The sequence below is a fragment of the Ciconia boyciana genome, chromosome 9 (assembly GCF_034638445.1).
Source record: "Ciconia boyciana chromosome 9, ASM3463844v1, whole genome shotgun sequence".
NCBI lineage: Eukaryota > Metazoa > Chordata > Aves > Ciconiiformes > Ciconiidae > Ciconia > Ciconia boyciana.
The window spans coordinates 24,166,947-24,188,050 of NC_132942.1; the positions used below are offsets into that span (position 1 = coordinate 24,166,947).

General features: G+C 57.9%; 1 protein-coding gene across 1 annotated transcript; it reads left to right on the forward strand.

Annotated features, from left to right (window-relative positions):
• The first annotated feature begins 3,779 nt into the window (after positions 1-3,779).
• On the forward strand, positions 3,780-20,947 carry HSD11B2 (hydroxysteroid 11-beta dehydrogenase 2). The gene is made up of 5 exons (XM_072873123.1): positions 3,780-4,050; positions 18,712-18,924; positions 19,195-19,380; positions 19,676-19,813; positions 20,175-20,947. The coding sequence occupies exons 1-5, from the start codon at positions 3,780-3,782 to the stop codon at positions 20,528-20,530; spliced, it is 1,164 nt and encodes a 387-aa protein (XP_072729224.1). The 3' UTR covers positions 20,531-20,947.
• Positions 20,948-21,104: the final 157 nt, after the last annotated feature.

A 21,104-nucleotide genomic window follows, 5' to 3' on the forward strand; every position in this document is an offset into this window, starting at 1 on the left:
CTTTGGCAGACCCGATTTCCATGCCCTGGGCTTAGGAGAGGATCACGGGGACATTAAAGTGTTGGGTGCAGGAAAGGCTTCCTGGAGCTGAGCCTGGCTTAGCTGAATCACAGCCACCTGAGGATCTGCCCTGCCTGGAGAAGAAAGCCACAATAACAGAGAGCTCCTGCTCCAGCAGCGAAGTCTAACCAGAACCAGTAGAACAGCGCAAGTTCAGTGGTAGGACACAAATATTTGATGCTGGGAGTAATTAATCACTGTCCTCTGCAAGATGCTTTGGGTAAAAATGAGAGTTAATTCCAGGCAGTGCAATGGCCTTTGTCATCCCTGAACTGTCTCTGGCCCCAGATGCCAATGGGCTCCAGTGTCCCACATCTTCACCACGAAGGATTGACCCATGTCCACCCAAAGGGCTCTTTGAGGACATGGTGTGGGAGACAAGGAGCTCCATCTGCTTTAGTTAGCAAGGGACATTTCCAGCATCCCCTTTCCTGTGGGCTTGATGGTCCATGGTAGGTACCTTGTCCACAAGTGACCCCCTTGGATAAGGGGGTCCCAGCCCCATGGTCCCCTATCCTGAGACAACCGCTCCTGGGGAAAGACTATACTCTGTGGCCTGTGCAAGGAAGCAAGCGCTGGCACAAGTCTCCATCAGCGCTGAACAGACAAAAGTGCCCTGTTAGGTGCTCACCTGGGTGGTGTTTCCTAAGGAGGTAATAGCCGTGGAAGAAGGACTTGCTGTTTTGGAGGAGATTAAGTACCTATGGAACCAGTGTGGATGAATCACATCCCTCATGGGCTTAGAGCCCCTGGAAATGGCTCATGGCACTTCGAAAACAATGTCATGAATCTTCTGCAGATGAGATTAGGGAGTGGAACAATTATCTCAAAACCTGTTAGTCATGGGAGGCTCCACTGAGCTGGAAAAACAGCCTAGGGCAAGGGGAGCACTAGGAAGATGTGGTGTGTGTGTCCCCACCGGGGACCTTTGTGAGCAGCCCCAGAAAGGGTGTGGGAGGTGGCTGCGGTCAAACTAGCCCCGCTTCCCCTGAAAAAGGTGAGCTGTGATTAGCAGAACAGGTACGGAAGAGCTCAAGTAGGTCAAAAGGTAATGGGGCTATCGCCAGCGTTTCCTAACAGTGCAGCGCGGCTGGGAGGCACCCTCCGGTGTTGAGCAATGGGAAGACGAACAAGGCCAGGCACTGTTTTCAAGGGAATAGCCACCAAGGTCACCCTAACTGCATGCCGGCCTTTTTGGGGCAAGCTGGGGACCGGCCAAGGCTGGCAATGTGTGTTGGTGGTCCAGCCCCACCCCACCAGACCTCTTGGTGAGAGCATCCATGGAAAGCCCTGACTGTGGCCAGGAGAGCACACCATGGCTATCTACAACCCATCTTGAGGTGTCCCACAAGAAGGGCATCCCAAGACCATGCATGAGGAGCTCTGGAAGGGATGGATGAATGGACACCCAACCCAGCTCTGAAGGAGATACGTGAATTCATGTTGCAATTTGAGAATGGCCACATCTGCCCTTGCTGAAACACCATCATCAGTACAGACTCTATATTCTGGCTGTCTCTGTAAAGCACCGTATCCCTGACCCCCACTCCCTTGCATGCCCCAGCAGCTCTCGCTTGGCCGGTGCGACGAGGGATGCTCTCTCTGGAGACCATGTCTTTGGAAAACAACCTTTCTGCAACAGGATTTTTCAAGCCCTGGTGAAGTGATGGGTGGGGATGTTTAACAGGGTTCTCTTCAGAGCCCAAGTTCTCCAAGGCTCTGCCTTGTGGCCACCTCCATCGTTTTCACCAAGTTCAGTAGTCCAGTGCCACAAATGAGCGGATTCCTGTGGGAGAGCCTGTGGCCGTGCTGTTGGGAACATCCCTCCTCCTCCTCTACCTCACTGGCATTCCCAACATTCCCCCGCCTGGAAGAGCAAGGCCGTGAACCCAGCTGGGTCCCACCACCACACCCCAGCAAAACCACCCCAGCCTGTTTGACACTGCACTTCTGCAGCACTGCTGCTGCAGTTGCCGCTGATGAAATGTGTTTTTCCACTGATAGCAGGGGGGTTGTTTCCAAGAAGGATGGTATAGGCATCTGCTGCCATAGCCACCACCATGCCAGGGCTTGCAGGGTCTGGTAAGGGCAGCCGACACTGATGGCAGCCTGGCTGGTAGAGCCCAGCTCCTCCAGGATTGGAGACCAGTGTTGATGCTGGCATGCGACAGCCTCTCGCCCTCCACATGGAGGGCACCGAGGGTCAGGCCCATAGCAGGGACGCACAAAGGATCACCAAGTACGGAGACTTGGTGAAATATTAAAGCAGGTGCTTAATAAAGCAAGCCCAGCGGCAGCAATTACCCTGTGTAATAAACCTGGAAAGGAGAGGACTTTGTCCCCCTGGCTGGGGCGGTGCAGGGAGCTCCTGCCAGCACTTGCTGGAGGTGGCACGGACCTGGCACCCGGCACTGCACAGCAGGGCTTCTCTTGAGCCTCGTGGCACCAGCCGGGGCAAGCCAGGAGCTGACCTTCCAGCACGGCTCACTGTGCTGCAGCCCCAGAATGGGGGTAGCCAGGTGGCAGGGTGCTGCCTGCTCCGGGTGGCGAACAAACAGTGGGGTGCTGAGAAATGGTTTGGGATCACCCAGGAGTCATTAGCACCACATGGTAGGGAGCAGCTGGGCATGGATTCACACCTTACCTGCCTGCTCCGGGCATTGGGAAAAACCCGAGTGTGGCTGGCCAAGGCACCAGGACCCAGGTGGCACGTGGCCCAACACCCGTATGGTGCTCCCCCAGCAAACGAGCAGGTCCTGGGGGCACCACCCTGCGAGGGGAGACACCAATGGAGGGGTGGCCCTGGGGGGAGGCTGTGGCCTGTGCTCCCCCTGTCCCAGCGGGACGTGGGTGCTGGTGGCACTGGTTCTGGGTCTGGCAGCAGGCAGGGGACCCACCCTCCTGCCAAGCGGGGCTGACACACTGCCGCTTCCTGCCAGGAAGCTCTGCCCGGCACATGCACCGAGCCAAGCCGTGCCGGGCCAAACCAAGCTGAGCTGAGCTGTGCCGAGTCATGCTGTGTCGAGCCGTGCTGAACCAAGCTGAGCAATGCCTACCCAGGTGGCATGATGTCCCAAGCCATGCCGAGCTGAGCCAGGCTGTAGGTGGCATGGTGTCCTGAGCCATGCTGAACTGAGTCGAGCTGAGCCATGCCGAGCCCTGCTGAGCTGAGCCGTGCCGAGCCGAGCTGAGCCATGCCTACCTAGGTGGCATGATGTCCGGAGCCGTCCTGAGCCGAGTCAAGCCGAGCCATGCCAAGCTGAACTGTGCCCACCTAGGTGGCATCATGTCCTGAGCCATCCTGAACCGAGCTGTGCTGAGCTGAGCCGTGCTGTAGGTGGCATGATGTCCCGAGCCGTGCTGGACCGAGCTGAGCCGAGCCGAGCTGAGCTGAGCCGAGCTGAGCTGTGCCTACCTAGGCGGCACGATGTCCCGAGCCGCGCTGAGCTCTGCTGAGCTGAGCCGACCCGTGCCGAGCCGGGCCGTAGGCGTCACAGTGTCCCGCCGGGCTCCGCGCCGCCGGCCCTAGCCCCGCTCCCGCGGTGGGGTGCCGGTGGGGTGCCGGGCCGGTCCCGGCGGTGCCCGGTGCCCCGGCGCGGGTCCCGTCGTCTCCCATTGGCGGGGGAGGGAGCGGCCCCGCCCCGTTCCCACCGCCTGGGCGGTTATAAACGGGCGCGGCGGGGCCAGGCGCGGCGGCAGCGGCGGGGCCGGGGCCGAGGATGGAGCCGGGGCTGGAGCGCTGGGCGTACGGCGCGCTGTGGGCGGCGCTGGCCGGCAGCCTGGCGCTGCGGGCGGCTCGGCGGGCCCTGGGGCCGGGCCGGGGGCTGGTGCTGCCCCTGGCGCTGCTGGCCGGGCTGCAGAGCCTGTGCCGCGCCTGCCTGCCGCTGCCCCTGGGGCTCGCCCTGGCCGCCGCCGCCGCCTGCCTGCTGCTGTGGCGGGCATCGCCCCGCAGGCTGCTGCCGGTGGCGGGCAGAGCCGTCCTCGTCACAGGTGAGTGCGGGGACACGGCCTCGACGCCCCGACGGCCCCGGCGTGGGGTCAGGGTCGGCGGGGAGCGGGGCGTCCCACGGCCACCGGTCCGGTGCTGCAAGCAGGGTCCTGCCTGGGTGCCGTCCGGTGCCTGGGGCAGAGCAGTGGCCCGGCCACCAGCTTACCTGCTCATCCCTCCTCCTCCATGTCCAAGCAGAACTGGCTGGGCTGTACCTGCTGTTGCCCTTGCCCCGAAGCCAGGAGGCTTTAGGGAGTTGTGTTGGCCCCTGCAAGTGGCTTGAGCATCGGCCACCAGTTGCAGTGTGATGCTGGGAGCTGCTTCCCCTGAAAGCTGGGAGACTGGATGGGACACGTGGTGGGGCTGGTGCAGAGCCGGACTACTGGTTTGGGAGCACCTTGGCTGGCCCGAGGGCTCTCCTCCCCTCCCCTCTGGAGCCATGCTTGTTCTGAGAAAGCTTCTCGTGGCATCTCTAGAGGCTACAACAGAGCTGGCTACCCAGGGCTGAGCACTACTGCTTCATCCAGAGCTGCGTCCCAGGAGCTGCTGGGGGCAAATGAGGCTGTTCCTGCCCCCCCTTTGCAGGGGCATCCTTGGGAAGTGCTGCCTAGCTGCTGCCCAGCTCCTTTTCGGGCTGCCTGGCACAGAGCTCCTCCATGGGGAAGGTCAATCTGCAGGGGATGTGCTATCCTCAAGCATTGGAACAGGCTGCCCAGGGAAGTGGTTGAGTCACCATCCCTGGAGGTATTTAAAAGATGTTTGGATGAGGTGCTTAGGGACATGGTATAGTGGTGGTCTTGGTAGTGTTAGGTTAACGGTTGCACTTGATGATCTTAAAGGTCTTTTCCAACCTATATGATTCTGTGCTCCCAGCCCAGGCTTTGCACAGCTCTGGCTTGGTGGCTGAATTTCTTTAGGATATCTTGGTATACAAGTGCTTTCCCTTCTCCTTCCTCCTGGCAGTGGGACAGGAGGATGATGAAGGTATCTGGAGTCAGCAGGTGCTTTGCTGCAAGATTATGGCAGCAGACATGGGGCAAGGAGGAAGCGCTGGAGCCAGGGTGGTTGTTGCCGCAGGTGTGTCCGGAGGGTGCTGCTGGCTCTGCATGGATGCAGAGGGGAGGGAAACCTGTGGGCACGACCTTGGCGGTGCTCCTGAGGATGGGAACCTGCATCCTCATGGGAATGTCTGGGCTGGGCTTGGGGACCCCCAAGTTGGCGGAGGGAGTTTGTTTCCTAGAAAATTTGGTCTTGTGATGGGGAGTTGCTTTGACAAGGAGAAGTGAGAGCTAGGTCCCCGTCCAGCTTGAAGAGCTCTGTGGTGCCGGTGGGAAGCAGAGGGAGGCCTCTCTGGAGGAGGAAGCTTGGAGGAGCAAGGCAGTGGATGAATGAATGTTTCAACTGAGTGAAGGTTAAAGCTGCAGCGGGGCAGGGCTGCCTGGGGAGGACATGTCTGACAGCCACACACTTGCAGGTGCCTTGTGGCACACCAGGTCAAGCCAGCCCTGGTTGTGTGGCATTGCCTGGATAATTAGTGAGTCAGTGTCTGGAACAAGGTGTTCTTGCCCTGGTGCATTGAGGTGACACCTCTGCAGCTCTGGCGTGTTTGCTCTCGGCTGTAAATACTTTGTGGTTTTACAGGTTCGAGGCACTGCCTGTGGTACAGGATTGGTGTTTCCTTACTGCTGCTCTAGCAGGTGCCTGCCAATGGGCAGATGCAAGGGCTACTCTGCCTGGGACAGCATCCCTTGCTTGAGTATTTGTATAGTAATTAGCCTGATTCTTTTGCGGATTAATTCTGGACACCTCCTGGCAACTGGGTATTGAGTCTCCAGTGTCTCATGTGGGAGCAGCCAGGGAGGATCAGTGCAGGAGCAACTTTCTCTTGGAGAAAGGCAGCCTGTCCTTCCTCCTCTTGCCCATGGGAAACAAAACATGGCAGAGGGAGAAGCATGAAGCTGGGTGCCTGGGGATGCTGGACATCAGTGAAGGTGTGTGAGGTAAGGGACAGGGCTGGATGTCGTGCTGGACCCTGCAGGTCAACTGAGAAATGCAACGAAGTCCCCTCCTGATGCCTGCCATGGAGCAGCACAGGTCCCAGCCCAAAAACTTTGGGTATTTTTTCCTTTTATATATGCTTCTTGGCTGCTGGCTTAATCCTGCAGCAGGGAGCTGCACAGGTTCAGAGATGCTCACCTGGAGCAAGGGAATGTGGCTGCAGTGTTTTATCTCCTGGTCAAGGTGTCTCAGCTCTTCCAGCTGCCTGCTCTCCCAGACCCCCTGGGAGCAGCCCCAAGTTGAGCTCTGCATGTGATGCTCCAGCCCCATGTGCTAGTCTGGACATCATTGGCTAATCAAAATTTAGTTTATGGAAGGGGCTGAAGAAAAATTAACTGTGCAGCTCAGTGAGAAAGTAGCAGAGCAGATATGGAGCTGCTGCAGAGCAAAGCTGCTGACCCTGTGGTAGCAGCAGGGACTAGAAAGTTGTGTTTCCCATCTGTTGCAGGTTTGCATTTCAGGTGTTGCACATGGGGCTGGGTTTTGGCTGGAGCAGGGATGGGCAGCTGTGTGCTGCCAGAGGGGAGTGAGGAATGCTGTGGTGTCCCATGGTGCATCCCCTGGGCTAGAAAAGTAGGTGGCCACTAGTCCCTGTGGTGCTGTGTTTTATCTGTGGCTGTAGCCTTGGGGCTCTTGCTCTGCATCCTGATGGTCCGGCTTCTCCAGGAGCTCAGCTCTGGCATATGCAGCCTGGCTGGAGGAAGGGGGTGAGGAAAGTGTTAATCCTGCCTTCCTATGGGAGGTGACAGCTGTTTGCAGTGAGGAGGAGAATAGGAGAAAGCCCTACTGTGCAGTGTGGGCTGGGAGCGGTCAGCCCTGGGTGGTATGAGGAGTGGAGTGTAGATCAGCTGCTCTGGCCCAGGGCTGGGAGGGAGACAGCAGCCATCTCCATGCTGCCCTTGATGTGTTGTCCTGAGCCTGCCCGTGAGTCCAAACCTGCCTTGAAGATGAGCCCACAGTCTGGCAGAGGCTTTGGCCAAGCATGGAAGCTGCAGGGACCCCAGCACACCCATGGTGTGGGCAGGCTAGGTACAGGCAACTGCCTGGCTCAAGGCTGATCCAGCACTGGAAAGCTGCGGGGTAGCTGATACCTGGCATCCCTTGCAGTCAGTGTGTGGTCAGCACCCTGCGGTGCTGATGCTGGTGGGGCACCCATGAGCCAGTAGTGCAGGTGTGTGCCGGTGGCTTTCTGGGAGTAGCCTTGCTCTGAGCATCAAAGGGCTTGTTTCTGTGTGTGCATGCCCCTTCCTGAATCTGAAAATGGCACTATTGGGTGTCCTTGGGTGCATTGGAGTCCTCTGAGCTGTGGGAGCAAAGAGGAGGGGTGTTGCTTGTATCCCCTATCTCCTTTCTATTGGGATGTTGCTTGTATCCCCTATCTCCTTTCTATTGGGAATCAATATAGAAAGCGCTCCAGCCTCTGTAGCCAGTGCAAGGGTGACGGTCTGCAAGAGCAGCCTTGGAGGGAGGTGATGAGCTTGCATTGCTTGGGCTCTCCAGATTCAGGCTGACAGCACTTCATGCAGGGTTTGGTTTTGACCTGGGTCAGTTTAGATGTGAGCCTAGATTATCCTTCGGTCCCTCTGGTCTTAGTGGATGCCTGTGAGATTTGGCGATTCCACATAAATCACCCAACGCAACTGGATTTAGGGTTTGGAGGTGGTGGAGGGACGGCTGTGAGCATCCTGGGGCTCTGCTGTGCAGCTGGAGCAGTTGCAAGCCCCTTGCTGTCGTGTAGCTCTGCTGTGTGCGACTGCTTGGGGTGATTTTTTGGACAGTAGCCAATTGCCCAATTTACTGCAGATTCTTGAAAAGGACCGAATGCAAACCAGTCTGTAGACCCTGCCTGCCTGCAGGATTTTGCCAGAGCAGAGGGAAGACACAAGTTGTATAGCAAGGTATTGATTCTTACACTTCAGCTTGGATGATAAGCTGAAAACAGTGAATCATTGCTCTGTCTGTAAAGGTTGCACCTGAATTACACAGCTCTGAAATAACTCGGAGCCAAAGGACTGCTGCCTGGGGGAGGTGATTTGGGTCCCTTGCATCCTTGCTCCTCGGTGTTGCTTACAAAGCCATGAGGCAGCTGCAGACCGATCTGTCCCCTACAAATATTTGTGAACAAAACCAGTTGTCAGGTCAGGCTGCTCCAGACCCAAACCTGCCATGTTCTCTCTTCTCCTTCCTCACTGCAGGGGGAACTCAGTTTTCCTGGTGAGGCTCTCTTGTTACAACTGCATGCCCCATTAACAATCTGAAATGGGTCAGAGCTTCAGATTGTGTTCAAGGTTAACAGAGGTTTTGCAACTTTATCGTAGTCAAGCGGAGCTTCAACATTTCCCATGGACTCAACAGATGTTGAAGCATCTGGTGACTGCAGCAGGATGGAGTGATTCAATCCAGATGTTGGTATTCTTGCTGTTCTGCTGTGAAGGTAAATCACTTTCCCTGGTAAGAGAGTAGCATTGCTCCTGTCTGGACTTTGATGCTGTCTTTGCTGCTTGTCACCCAGCTAAACTGGGTGATTGGGAGATGTCAGGGGTCCAGACTTTGGGGCTGTTGAGTAATGTATGCTGGCTCAGAGATGGGCACCTCTGCTCCAGGGCATGGCTGGAGCACTGGCATGGCATGCTCGCAGCCTGTATTTGGTGCTGAGCCGGTCAGCAGCCTTGCGATGAGTAAAGCTTCATCCAGTGACATATAGCTCTCCATAGGCAACTTCTACTCTGCTTCTGGAGCCAGTAAGACAGCACAGAGATACCTGGGGTCTTCCCCAGGCTAATTGCAGGCTGAAAATCAGCTCGTTCCCTGGAACTGCTCTGGTTTTCCAGGATCTATTAAAAATTAACAGCAGAGACAACTGTTCCTCCAAGCTGAGGTGGGGACAGGACCAAAACCAAACACCCAAACTCCAACCCTGGTATCCAAGCAATCCTGTGCATGTTTAAAGAAAAAAAATAAATGCAACACTTAACACTCTAGTTATGGGGTTTACTGCTGGTTTCTGGGAACAAAGCAGAAAACCTGCCTTCTCTGCCTCTCTTTGCAGGGCTGAAGCTCTCCCCTCACTTTGTCAGCAGCCCTCCATGGTTGTAGGATTCTTTCCCCTCGCTAGGTTTCTTCAGAAATAGATACCTACCCAGGGGTAGGTATCACTACAGATGTTTAGATATATACACTCAGCTTTTTCTCACTTATGTATTAAATAAGCATTTTCAAAGCCTGCTAACAACACAGACCTGTTGGGGTGGTTTTTTAGCACCGTTAACCAAAAATGATGAGCACAGCTAATTAGGAGGAAAAGCGCATAGAAGTCACACACTGTCAGAGAACAGAGTTGGTAGAGAAACCCAAGCTGCTTTGATTTGTGCTCAGGGTTATGTGGGGACATGAGAGCAACAAAGCAGAGACTTCCCTGCAGAAATGAGATTGTCAGATGGGAACGGATGCTTCAGAAGAAGTGTAGGCCGTTGCTGCCCTCTAGTCCAATGAGCAGCACATCTTTAATGAGGTCTGGGATTGTGTTACCCACTGTTGAGTCTAGCTCCCCTCAAGCCAGGATCTGCTTACGGAAGCACTGTGCTGCTTTACTACTGGTAGCGCAGGGGTGGTGGACTTGGCCAGCCAGGATTTGGCTTGAGTGGGGATGGGGTGGGGGGGGTCTTCAAGGTGCCTCCACCAAGCCTGGGCAAGTGTTTGCCTTTTCCCCATAGTTTTCTTTGAGTGCTGGTCCAAAACCCCAGCTGGGGGACTTCTGCTTGCCCAGCTGACCTGTGCAGGAGGAAGGGCTGCAGGACTTTCATACCTCTTCACCTCCCAATGTCCCTCCTGTGATCTCAGATCTGAGATACTGCTGTGGAGCCTGCAAGGTGGTAAATGCCCAAGACTGTTGCTATCATGCTGTCAGTGTGTTGCTATAGGTATAGTTTAGGACTTTTTTTTTAACCTTCCCCAGCATATGCCTGTTACCTCCTTCTCTGGTTACCCCTGGCTGCTAGGGTATATCCCCCATCTGCAATCCCTGTTCTTCTGTCCCAGCCTGTGTGTGCTTCCACATGCAAATAGCACTTCTGCTTCCTTCTTCCCTGGAGAGCTGCCAGCCCCTGAGCTTTATCAGCTTCCCTGTTGCACATGGTGCTGTCTTGGGATTTGCTGGCTCTAAGGCTGTAATCTTGAAAAGCAGTTTTTGGCTCTACAGACTTTGTGGTGGTGCAGCCTCTTGTTGGGCAGCTGACCCTGGGAAGCCAGATGGTGGGTGCTCCCCAGGCAGGCTGGGGATGGAGAGGAGGGATGGGCTGGTGAGCTGAGGTCCCGGAGGAGGTACCTGCCCTGATGTCTTCTGCAGAGGCTTTGAATGTCTGGCCTCTTTTAAGCCTTTCTGTTTATTTTGGTGATGGTGATCTTGTACTGGGTCTCTCTGCTTCCACCAGACATACCCTTGAGCAGATTTGTTGATCCCTCCCTACCCTGTTTCTCTACTCTGGTGGTCATACTCCAATTTGGCATAAACATTATGCCATGCATGTCTGCTTCTCATGACCCTGTCCAAAGACACCATGACCAACACTTGCTCTTCTGCAGGGTCCTAGTACCAGGTGGGGACAAGCTCTACAATGCAGGGTGTGCAGCCATCCTGTGGTGACTTCTTTCCTCCCTTCAGCTGGTGTGCTGGGTTCTGCCTGTGCTGTCCCAAGCTGAAGGGCATGTGTGGGTGCTACCCTGTGCATTGCCCTTCAGCCTGGTTCAGGACAACTATGTCCAAGCACATCAGCCTGGAGGGCCCCCTTCATGTATTTTGGGAAGATGTACCAAAATAGTCTTGTGATACTCAAACTCTGGCTCTGAAGAGCTGGTGGGAGCTGCAGGTGGAAGGTGAGGAGGGGACAACTTAAATCAGGTACAGAAGGGGCTGGTGTGGTTTGAGGTGGCCAAGGGGGTATGGCTCTTAGCCTGGAGGTCTAAACATCTCAATGTATGTCAAAAGCTGTCTTGGCTGAAGCTCAACTGGTACTCAAGTGTTTTGCTCAGTTTCTTAAAATAAAAAAAAGCCTGAGCTCCACATGGATCTGCAAGCTGCAAGAGAAAATACAGTTGGTGCAACTGCAGAGCCCATGGTGATGTGGGGATGGGCAGGGCTTGCACTTATTTTTCTGCTTGCCTGTGCTTGTGGCATGTAGGGGGAGTTTATTCTTGTGACAAGGGGAGTGATGAGATGGTACCTTACAAACAAAGTAGAATTTAATGACCAAAATACCCCTGAACGGGTACAGCTTCATTGAAACTGCTGTAGCTTTATTGTGATGCTGCAAACTTTGAGCTGCTTAATATCATGATCCCATGGGCTTGCTCTGGAGCGACTGCTTTGGTTGGCTTTGTCCCTTCTGGCACCATGTGTCCCAGCCCCCTGTAACTTCTCTGCCTCCATGGTGTGGTGGGTAGAGTGGCACTCTGTCCTGCATGGCAGTTCAGGGTTCTTCCATGGCTGACCTGACCCACCATGTGGCCAGAGGTTCTCCTGGTCCTGTGGTGGCTGTGGTGCTTTGCTGTCCTGGCTAGAAATGCCTTCCCTGAGATGTCCCAAGGTGGTGATGGCTCATAGTGGTCCATATAGAAGAGCTTGTCTTCCCTTCTGCTCATGGATGGCTTAGCCCTGCCCGTAGCAGACCTTAGGCATGACCTTCTGCTTCTCCTTGCTGGCTCCTGCGGCCTGATGTGTTATCACATGAGAGATGGATATGGGGCTTGGTTGGTGTTTCTCCAGCTCCTGGGAGTCCCTGGGGAGCCCTTTTGCAGCCTAGGGATGCTCCCCAGCAGGTGCCCCAGCCATGGCTTTGCTGCCACCACCTTGTTCCCCAAGAGCATCTTCAGTGTTGCATCCCAGCCGTGGCTGGTGGAGCTTTCTGGCTTCCCAGCCTGGCTCCCACCTGGCCTCTCCTTCTCCAAGAGCCCAGGCAGATGTGTTACCAGCACCAGCTTGGCATCAGCACTGATCCAGTCAAGCTGTCCCTGGGTCATGGGTGTCCTTCCCAGTGACAGCTCTTGCTGATGGATGGCTTTTGTGGCTTGTCAGCCCCATGTTCCCAGTTCGCTGTGTTCCCTCTGAAGGTAATTATTAACCTGGTTATTGCTGCAGCTCTTCACAACTTCCTCTTCTTGGGGGGAGACATCCATCCATCCCAGAGTAGCTCTGATGTACAGGCTGTGCCCTTTCCTAGGTGATGTCCACGCTGCCATCTTCTCCCGCTCATCCTTGCCTGTGGAAAGCTCAAATCCTTGACTGCAAGAGTCCGGCTGCTCCTTTTGGGGAGTCTGTCTCCCCTTGGCGGAGACAGCATCTGCTGGAAGATCCTGTCCGGCCCTGGGATGCGGCAAGTGGCTGCTTCTAGGAAATTCCCTGCACCCTTTTTCTGCGAAACCCCAAAGCATTGCAGTGTTGCTGGGAGGAGAGGCACTTCCTCTGCCCCGCCTGTTTGTGAGCCCTGGGTTGGTCCTTGCTGGCAGCAGCATCACTGCTGTGCTGGGGCTGGTCTATCTCCTGGGCTGTCCTGTGCCCTTTCTTCCTGCATCTGAGGAAGGCTTTGGTGCTTTTGCATCTGCTGACCATGCTGGTGTGAGCCCTTAGGCTGAGCTTAGCAGGTCTGGGTGCCAAGCCACCCTCCCAAGAGCTTAAAGCCTGTGCCAAGGCTGACTGCAAGTTTGTGAGTGGATCCTGACCTCAAGCATCTCATCAGGCACTGGCCTTGTGCAGGGGAAGGTAGCTGGGCTCATTTCTGCCCTGGCTACACCAGGGCCATGTGCAATGTAGTGAGCTCCTGGCTTTGTTAGCCCCACCAGTTGCAAGCAGTATTTGCTGCCCACAGCTTTGTGGGGGGGGATAAGGCCTCTGGGTGGCTTTTAGTGATGGGGAGGGCTGTGGCTCCTGGCACGGTTTTATCTCATGGGTCCTCTTGTGCCATTGGTCCCCAATACTGATGTACTGGAGCTGGCACCTGCTCCTGAGAAATGGGCTTTAATTCAGGAGCTGTGGGCCTATCCAGGCCAGCCTCGGCGCTCCTCCTCGTCATCTCTGCCTGGCTGCTTTGAGCTGTCTAGGCAGAAAATCAGATTTTCCCCCTTCTCTTTGGTTTGTTAAGTGAAACATATCCTCCTGGGTGGAGGTGACAGCGTGTGAGGCTTCAGAAACACTCAGCTAATCCATTGTAATTCATACCATCTGGCCATTGTCCCTGGCACAGGGAGGGGGTCAGGTCACCTGCAAACCCCCTGCAGTGATGGGCATCCCCAGCTCTGCCTTCTGCTGTAGTCCACAGGCCTCGCTAAGGGGCTGCCTGGCCCCCACCCCATAGGACCCACTGGAGGGACATGGATGTGGCACTTCACCCTCAGCTGTGGGAGCTGTCAGCACCCTGGCCAGTAATCTCCCTCCAGCTGCCTGTGCTGGCTGTGCTGCATGGGGGGTCCCTGGGGGGGTGGTGTATGCCCCCCTAGGCTCAGGTCCTGCCCAGGGAAGGAGGCTGAAGGAGGCTTTGCAGGGGCGCCCACCCAGGCTGCTTGGGTGGGGGGCTCGTGTTGTCCCCTTGCTGGGGATTTGGGGATGGGATTTGGGTCATCCCTGAAGGCATCTCCCTGGGTTTCATTTAATTTAATTAGGCTTGTGGCTTCCCAAAACTGGGCACTGAGGACCAGCAGCAGCAGCAGCATCACTGGGGCTGCTGCCACCTCCTGCCACCCTGGCCCCATCCACCAGCGCCTGGGCACAGGGGCTGCTCCTGGGGGGCTCTGTGGGGAGCAGGGATGCTCTGCTGCTGGCACAGCACACTGCTGCATGAGCCACCAGCTGGGGTGCGGTTTCCTGTTGACGGTGATGCCACTGGCTGCTGTGGGGTGGGGGCTGCCGGTGCCCCTGCCCAGCCCCACTCCCCGAGCAGGACCTCGGGTGCAGGCAGGCAGTGGGCAATGGCTGGCCGGGGAGGAGGGAGCTGGTGGGTGTCCAAGGCAGCTCAGCTGCTGCAGGCACAGGTGCTCCTGCTGACCCCTCCCTGTCCAGCACCCTGCCAAGAATTTGTTCCCTCTTGCCCAGGGCTGACATCACTCCTTTATCACTCCTCACTCCAAATGTGTGTGGCACCCAGGAGGTGTTGGCTGCAGGGCCCTGCCCTGCTCATGAGGGCTTTTGTTGGGCGCTTCATCCTGCCCCATGCAGGGACCCCCTCCCCGAGCCCCTTTTGGGGTGTCCCATCCCTTCCAGGTGGTATCGTTCCTGCTGCATCCTGCTCCGGCCACCCTACTCAGTGCCACCTCGCCCTGGGCTTCCTCATCAGGGTCCCCATGGTGCTCCCAGGATGGAGCCAGGATGACCGTCCCCAAGCAGCCAAGCCAGGATCAGTCTCTGCTGCGCCTGCTTGGGTGCCTAGCTGAGCCTCCCCACGATGTGGCCAGGCTCGACCCCATCCTGTGCCTGGAGGAGCTGGATCTGAGGTGGCGGCGGTGAATCCTGCCAGGGCCAGAAAGCAACACCTCCGAGCAAAATGTCAGCCATGTTTACCTTGGCATCCCAGGCAGGATTTGAGCTTGAGCCTATGGAAACAAGCAGCTCAGTGTGTTAATCCGCTCGGCCTCAGTGCCCTGGCTCCCTTCTGGCTGATTGTGCCCTGGAGCCCAGGGCTGCGAGGCTGGTGACAGTGGTGACGGCCCCTTCTTGGTGAGGCATCTTGGGCAGGGAGGTGGGACATGCAGCCCAAAATGTCTGTGCAGGAGGTGGGATTGATATCCTGGGATTTGGGAAGCGGTGGCAGGGCTGCAGGGGGGCAAATGGGGCACCCAGGCAATGGCTTGCAGAGCTGGGAACGGGATGCTGCTGCTCTGGGTGTCTGACCCAGCTGACAGGCACCTGCCTGCCTCCGGGCTTGGCGAGAGATGGAGTGTCCCCAAAGGATGCCCCACAACCAGGATGCCCCACAGCTGCCCCGCTGCCCATCCTTGCCAGGTAGCTGGGTACCCCTGGGGCTGCCAGCTGCCCACGCTGCCAGGGCTAACCTGGGGGAGCTGGTCCATCAGAGGGATGCTCAGTCCTGGGACAACCCCTCTCCAGCTTCCATGCCGGTGTCTCAGGCTGGGGTGGCCATGGAGGGAGCAGCTCCTGGGGAGCTGCCACTGTGCCCAGGCACCCACCGGGCTCTGGGCAGCTTCACAGCCACATGGGGCTTCTTCAGCTGAGCTGCACTTCTGACTGCTGAGGTTTTGCACGTCCCTGCTGGTCCTCTCCCATTGTGTGTGGCTCAGGGGTGAGGACACACAGCTCACAGCTCAGGTGGGGAAGCCCTGCATCGCATCAGGGTGAGCGCCACAGACCCATGCCACCAGCCCTCCATCATGTACCATGCTGGTGTGGGCACAGGGGTGGTGGGACAGTTGTGGTTTGGCAGCTCCCAGGTGGTAGCCGTGTTATCGCCCATCTCAGCTCCGCTCAGCAAACTACAGCGTTGATTTTGAGCACGTGTCCATGTACGGTGACCTCGGTGCTGGCTGCAGGAGCAGCACAAATGCCTGAGACAGCAAAAAGCCAGTGCCACACCACGCCTGACTCACCTGAAGGAAATGTGCCTGCACCAAACTGGGACTGTGGCTTCAGCCGGCAACCTGTGAGCCTGTGCCGCAGCCTGGCCTGGTGGCGAGGAAGCGTGAGTGGTGCCCACCCTGCCACGGCTGGGCAGCAGAGGCTGCAGGCAGGCTGGCCGGGAGCTGCTGGACTGCTTCATCTCACGCCAGCACAGCTCAGCCCCTCCAGTGTCTCTGGTTTCATTGGTGAGGGGCATCTCTGGGCAGTGGACATGCCATGCTGCATGGTTGGTCCTCTTCGCCCTCCCCGAGTGGGCAGGAGGGCAACCCTTTTTGCTTGGTCGAGATGGGTAAAGCCGGGGCTCCTCGTGCCAAAAATCCCAGCAGAGGCAGGCATGCCCTGTTCCTGGGGGAGCCACTGCAGTGGCTGGAGCTTCTGCAAAGTCCCTGGGGAATTGCTGCTGACCCGCTGCTCTGGCAGAAGGCCAGCTGGCCCCTGGGGCGGGCGTTTGCCCCCACTTGCCGAGCCTGCGGAGCTCTGCTGGATTTTGCAACCCAGGCTCTGCTCCTGCTGCAGCAAAAGCCCCTGGCTGCTGGCCCGGGACCCATGGGGGATTGCAACGGGGGCTTCGAGCAGCCTACCCTCCTCTGCTGCACTCCCTATGCTGCGCTTCTCCTGTGCTCAATCCGACTGCAGTCCCTCCCACCGGCACAAATGCAAAACCAGTTGGCAAGCTGGGAGCCGGGATGGGGGGGCAGGCTGGCGCCGGCATCTCCTTGTGATGCAGCATCCTCGGGGGGGTGGCGTGCCCATCGCCAGCCTTGCCAGGGCTGCACAGACTGGCCGGCTCCGGTGCTCCCAGCAGGGCCGAGCCAGTGGTGGCAGCTCCCGTGCCAGCCCCAGCATGACCAGTGGCTTGTGCGCTGGTAGCCACGGGGAGCAAGCATGGTGCTGGGCGAGCTGCCGTGCTTTGGGGTCACATGTTATGGTCCCAGGTGGTTTAATTCTCCCTCCCTGTACTGTTGGCCATGCCTGAGCGTGGCAGCTGGGAAGCTGAGCAGCTCGAGAGACCTTAAATAACACCAGAGCATCCTCGCCCCGGGCCTCCTGCCAGCCTCCCAGGAGGGTTGTGTGGGGTTGGGTTTTTTTTGTGTGTGTGTGAATAAATTAAAACTTCCGAAAGAAGTCCTCCGACTGGCCTGCTCCTCTAAGGCAAAACAAACCCTGCCTGGCTTGGACAGCATGCGGCTGTGTTTGCTCCCTCCTTGCCAGGCTTGCCCGAAACAAGCTGGCAAGCCTGGCTCTCTCAGGTTTTTGGGATGTTTCCTGGTGTTTTGAGGCTCAGGAGGTGATGGGGAGCTTTGTGTTTGGCCTGGAAGCTTTTCTTGCCGGCTGGGGTGGGAGCAGTGCAGGTAACTGTGTCCCGGCAGCAGTGGCAGGCAGGGTGCTGACTGCAGCACGATGAGGCTGTGGCTGCGAGCACTTTTATTTTTAAACCTTATCTTTATTGCAGTTTTCTCCTGCCTTGTTGGGAACGACATAATGCACCTTATCTGGCCGGCTGCTGGCAGCACGATCTGTTCCCAGGGAGGGGAGAGGCGGATGTGCTGTGCTGGCAGCCCGCAGCACCTTCAGCATCCCCTGTGGCACTGGGGATGGCACTGGGGGCAATGCCAGCAGTGATGCCAGGGAGATGCTGAGCCAGCCTGGCATACACCCATGGTGGGTGCTGGGTGGCTCTGCCAGGAAAGGGGATGTCCCTGCAGCCCCTTTCTGCCAGCTGAGCACCTCCAGGGTGTGTTATCGCTCTGGCCTCTAGCCAGGGGCTTTATTATGGGTTTCTGACGCAGCAATGAAGTAAAGCCAAGCTGGGGACCAGCCCAAAGACACTGAGCAGAGGACGGCTTAGCTAGCACCCTGAGAGCTGGAGCCGGCAGTGCCCCAATCCCAGCCTGGGGGTGTGGGAGTGGAGAGCCGAGGGATTAGCTGGTCCCCGCGCCCACCCCGGGGCTTGCAGGAAGGGTGCTGGGAGAGGTCTGGGGTCTTGTGGGGGCCCGTGGAGTGAGTGGCAGTGCCCGGGGCCACCATTGCGTCCATCCCAGGGTGGCTCCAGGCACTGGATAGGGCCCTTTCTCAGGGATAGCCTAAGGAGCACCCAAGGGTGCGGAGGGGTGCAGGGGCCACCCCTGCAGTGCTCCCCTGTTAATGGTTAATGTGGCCAGGCAGCGGCAGCGGTGCAGGCTCCCCTTCCAGCTATCAGCGCTGCCATCGGCCCTGGGAACAGGGGCCGATGTACCTTGCTGCCGCTGTTTTGTTTGCATCCTGGCCTCTCCACCCCAGCCACCGGCCTCGCAGGCCCCACCGCTGCCCTGCGACACCCAGCTCCTGCCCAGGCTGTCCCCCAGCCACCCTGACGGTGGCTTTGCAGGTGATGGTGTCACCTGCAGTGCCCTTGCTTGAGCTGAGACGGAGGAGATGAGGCTGGGACCAGGCATGGCAGCACCCAGTGCCCCCCCCCCACGTGGGACATCCCCATCGGATGCTCCCTTGAAGGATGCGGGATGGCAGAAGCAGACCAGGATCCTTTTTTTTTGCTCCCCCTTTTTAACCCTCTAGGCACCCCAGCCAGGCAAGGGGGTGCTGTGCCTCTTGGCCACCATTTCTCAGAGGTGAAAAGTAGTTGGGGAAATGTAGCATCTCCCACGGAGCCTTGTGCCAGCTCCCAGTGGTGCCTGATGGAGCTTGCCATGCCCGCACTTTTACCTGCACCTTGCATCAGAGAGGCACTTGGGGCGATGGGGTTGCAGATAAGGGAGTGTCTTCTTCCTCCTGTGTGTGATATGAGAGAAAACAGCAGCTCCACAACCTGCAAAGGTCATGTCCCTGGCAGGTCCAGAGTGTGCAGCAAGCCCCAAGCAGGGGACCGGTGCTCGGGGTTTGGTCCCTGGGGATGGAGAGGCAGAGCTGGGGATGTACCTGGGGGCTGGGGACAGCCAGCCAGTGGCTGTCACGGGCCACTGCAGGACTCCTCTCGGCTCTTTTGCAGGCTGTGACTCAGGCTTTGGGCAGGCGACGGCACAGCACTTGGACACCATGGGCTTTCGGGTGTTCGCCAGTGTGCTGGACCCACAGGGTCCTGGCGCTCAGGAGCTGCGCAGGAGCTGCTCGTCGAGGCTGACGCTGCTGCAGATGGACCTGACTAAGCCAGAGGACATCCAGCGTGTCCTGCAGCATGTCCAGGCCCACACCAACAGCACAGGTAGGAGCCCTTGGCACCCCCCAGGACCCCACACAGCTCCCCAGGGCCTCAGCTTGCAGCTAGTGTGGCAGTGCCAAGCCTCCATTTGCACCCCACTGTGAGCTGCATCCCTGTGGGCACCCGTGCTGACAGCCTCTGCTAATGAGGCTTGTCCTGGGGCACCCTGCAATTCCCCTGCAGGAAGGACCCCCATGAGCCGGGGAGCAGCTGGGATCCCCGGGATGGGGATCCCCCATTTGTGTCACCTCTTCAAGCATCCCATCCCTGCAGGGCTCTGGGGCCTGGTGAACAATGCCGGCTTCAACGACACCATCGCCGACGCTGAGCTCTTGCCGCTGGGCAAGTTTCGCACCTGCATGGAGGTGAACTTCTTCGGTTCGCTGGAGCTCACCAAGGGGCTGCTGCCCCTGCTCCGCTCCACCGGCGGCCGCATCGTCACTGTGAGCAGCCCTGCGGGTGAGCAGCCTGCCTTCAGCATGGCCCACCAGACCCCTGGCACCCCAAGCTTGGGTGCGGATCGAGCATCCCCATGGTGTGGCGTGGCTCCCACCCCACCGCCCTCACCTTCCCCCCCCACCACCCTGGGCACCTCTGCTTCCCCAGCCAGCCGCATCAGGCTGGCAACCTAAGCTCTTTCCTTGTGCAGTGGCCAGCAGCACAGCCCTACGCAAGCCCTCCCAGTCCCTGCCTGCCCCTGGCCATGCGGGCAGCTGCCTGAGAGCCTGCTCGCTCATCCTTTCTCTCCTGCAAGGTGACCTGCCCTTCCCCTGCCTGGCAGCCTATGGGGCCTCAAAGGCAGCCCTCAGCCTGCTCATGGACACCTTCCGCAGCGAGCTCCAGCCCTGGGGCATCAAAGTCAGCCTCATTCTGCCTGGCTACTACAAAACAGGTAAGAGGGTCGGCACCCGCTTGCTGCCTGCACCCGCAGGCAAAGGGCAGGTACCCTGGGGAGGCAGAAGAGATGGTGCCTGCCAGCAGACCCTCTGCCACAGGGGCTGGCCAAACCAGCTCAGCCACATTTATGGTAGCACCGTATCCATTGCAGGCAGGGTCTGAGACCTATGGCCCAGTCCCAGGCTATGAAGAGCCACCATGGTTCTCTCACCGTGCTTCCCCCGTGGCTGAAACCCCCCCAGTTTCAGCAGGACCTTCCTGGGAGGCTGGAAGGGGATTGTGGGCTGCTGGCACCCATGCCCGGGGGCTGGATGAGGGGGGCCATGCAGCTTATGGTGGGGGCTGCATCCTTACAGGGACAACATGCGACCCTGCCTTCTGGAACCTGCAGAAGCAGCAGCTGGTGGCCAGCCTGCCCCGGGAACTGCTGCAGGCCTATGGTGAGGACTACGTGGACGAAATCAACCGCCAGTTCATCCAGTTCATGAAGGTGGCAGTGGAGGACCTCAGTGCAGTGGTGAACAGCATCACGGACGGGCTCCTGGCTGCCAACCCAGCCGTGCGCTACTACCCAGGGCAGGGCCTTGGGCTCATGTATTTCATACACCGCTACCTGCCCTATTTTGTCCGAGACTTGTTCTTGAAAGGATTCTTCATCAACCCCAAGCTGCCCCGAGCGCTGCAGCAAGAGCACAACGCAAAGAAGGCCTGACCTCAGCCTGCATGCGGTTGCAGGGCAGGAGCAAGCCTTCTCCTGGGACTTCCAGGCTACACCAGCCCCCGAGCGCGTGCGCAGCCGCCGGCATCACCCTCCTGCACCATGGGGGAATACTCAGCAGTAGATGTTAAAAACCAAATTGCTTTCCAAAATCAGGCAGATCTATTTTTTATTGTGCGAGAATCAACATTTTCTAGAGACCTTGTTTTTGTATTTTTTCTAACCGTGCATCCTCCAAGGGGGCGACCTGACTCTGTGGTTCTGCACCACAGGCTGGGATATACCTCGGGCATTTCTCAGCTACCTGACATCTTCCTCACTGCTGTCAGAGCTGCAAGCATTTGTCTCTGTCACCTCTTGGCTGGGTCAGGCCCTGGACCCCGTGGCCACTGCCGTGCCAGCCCCTGCCTCCCTGCCATTCATTACACACTCCACGTGCTCCCAGCAAGCACAGGGGCTGAGGCTAGGCTGCAGAGCTCTTCACAAGATGAACTACATGATTGTCACTTTTTAAATAAATCTGTTCTTGATATGCCACTGGGCTATGGCAGTCTCCTTCCACGGTGCA

Coding starts and splice junctions, on each gene's coding strand:
- HSD11B2 (XM_072873123.1), top strand. CDS start 3,780: ATGGAGCCGGGGCTGGAGCGCTGGGCGTACGGCGCGCTGTGGGCGGCG. Junction 18,925..19,194: donor GGCCCACACCAACAGCACAG/GTAGGAGCCCTT, acceptor CCATCCCTGCAG/GGCTCTGGGGCCTGGTGAAC. Junction 19,814..20,174: donor GCCTGGCTACTACAAAACAG/GTAAGAGGGTCG, acceptor GCATCCTTACAG/GGACAACATGCGACCCTGCC.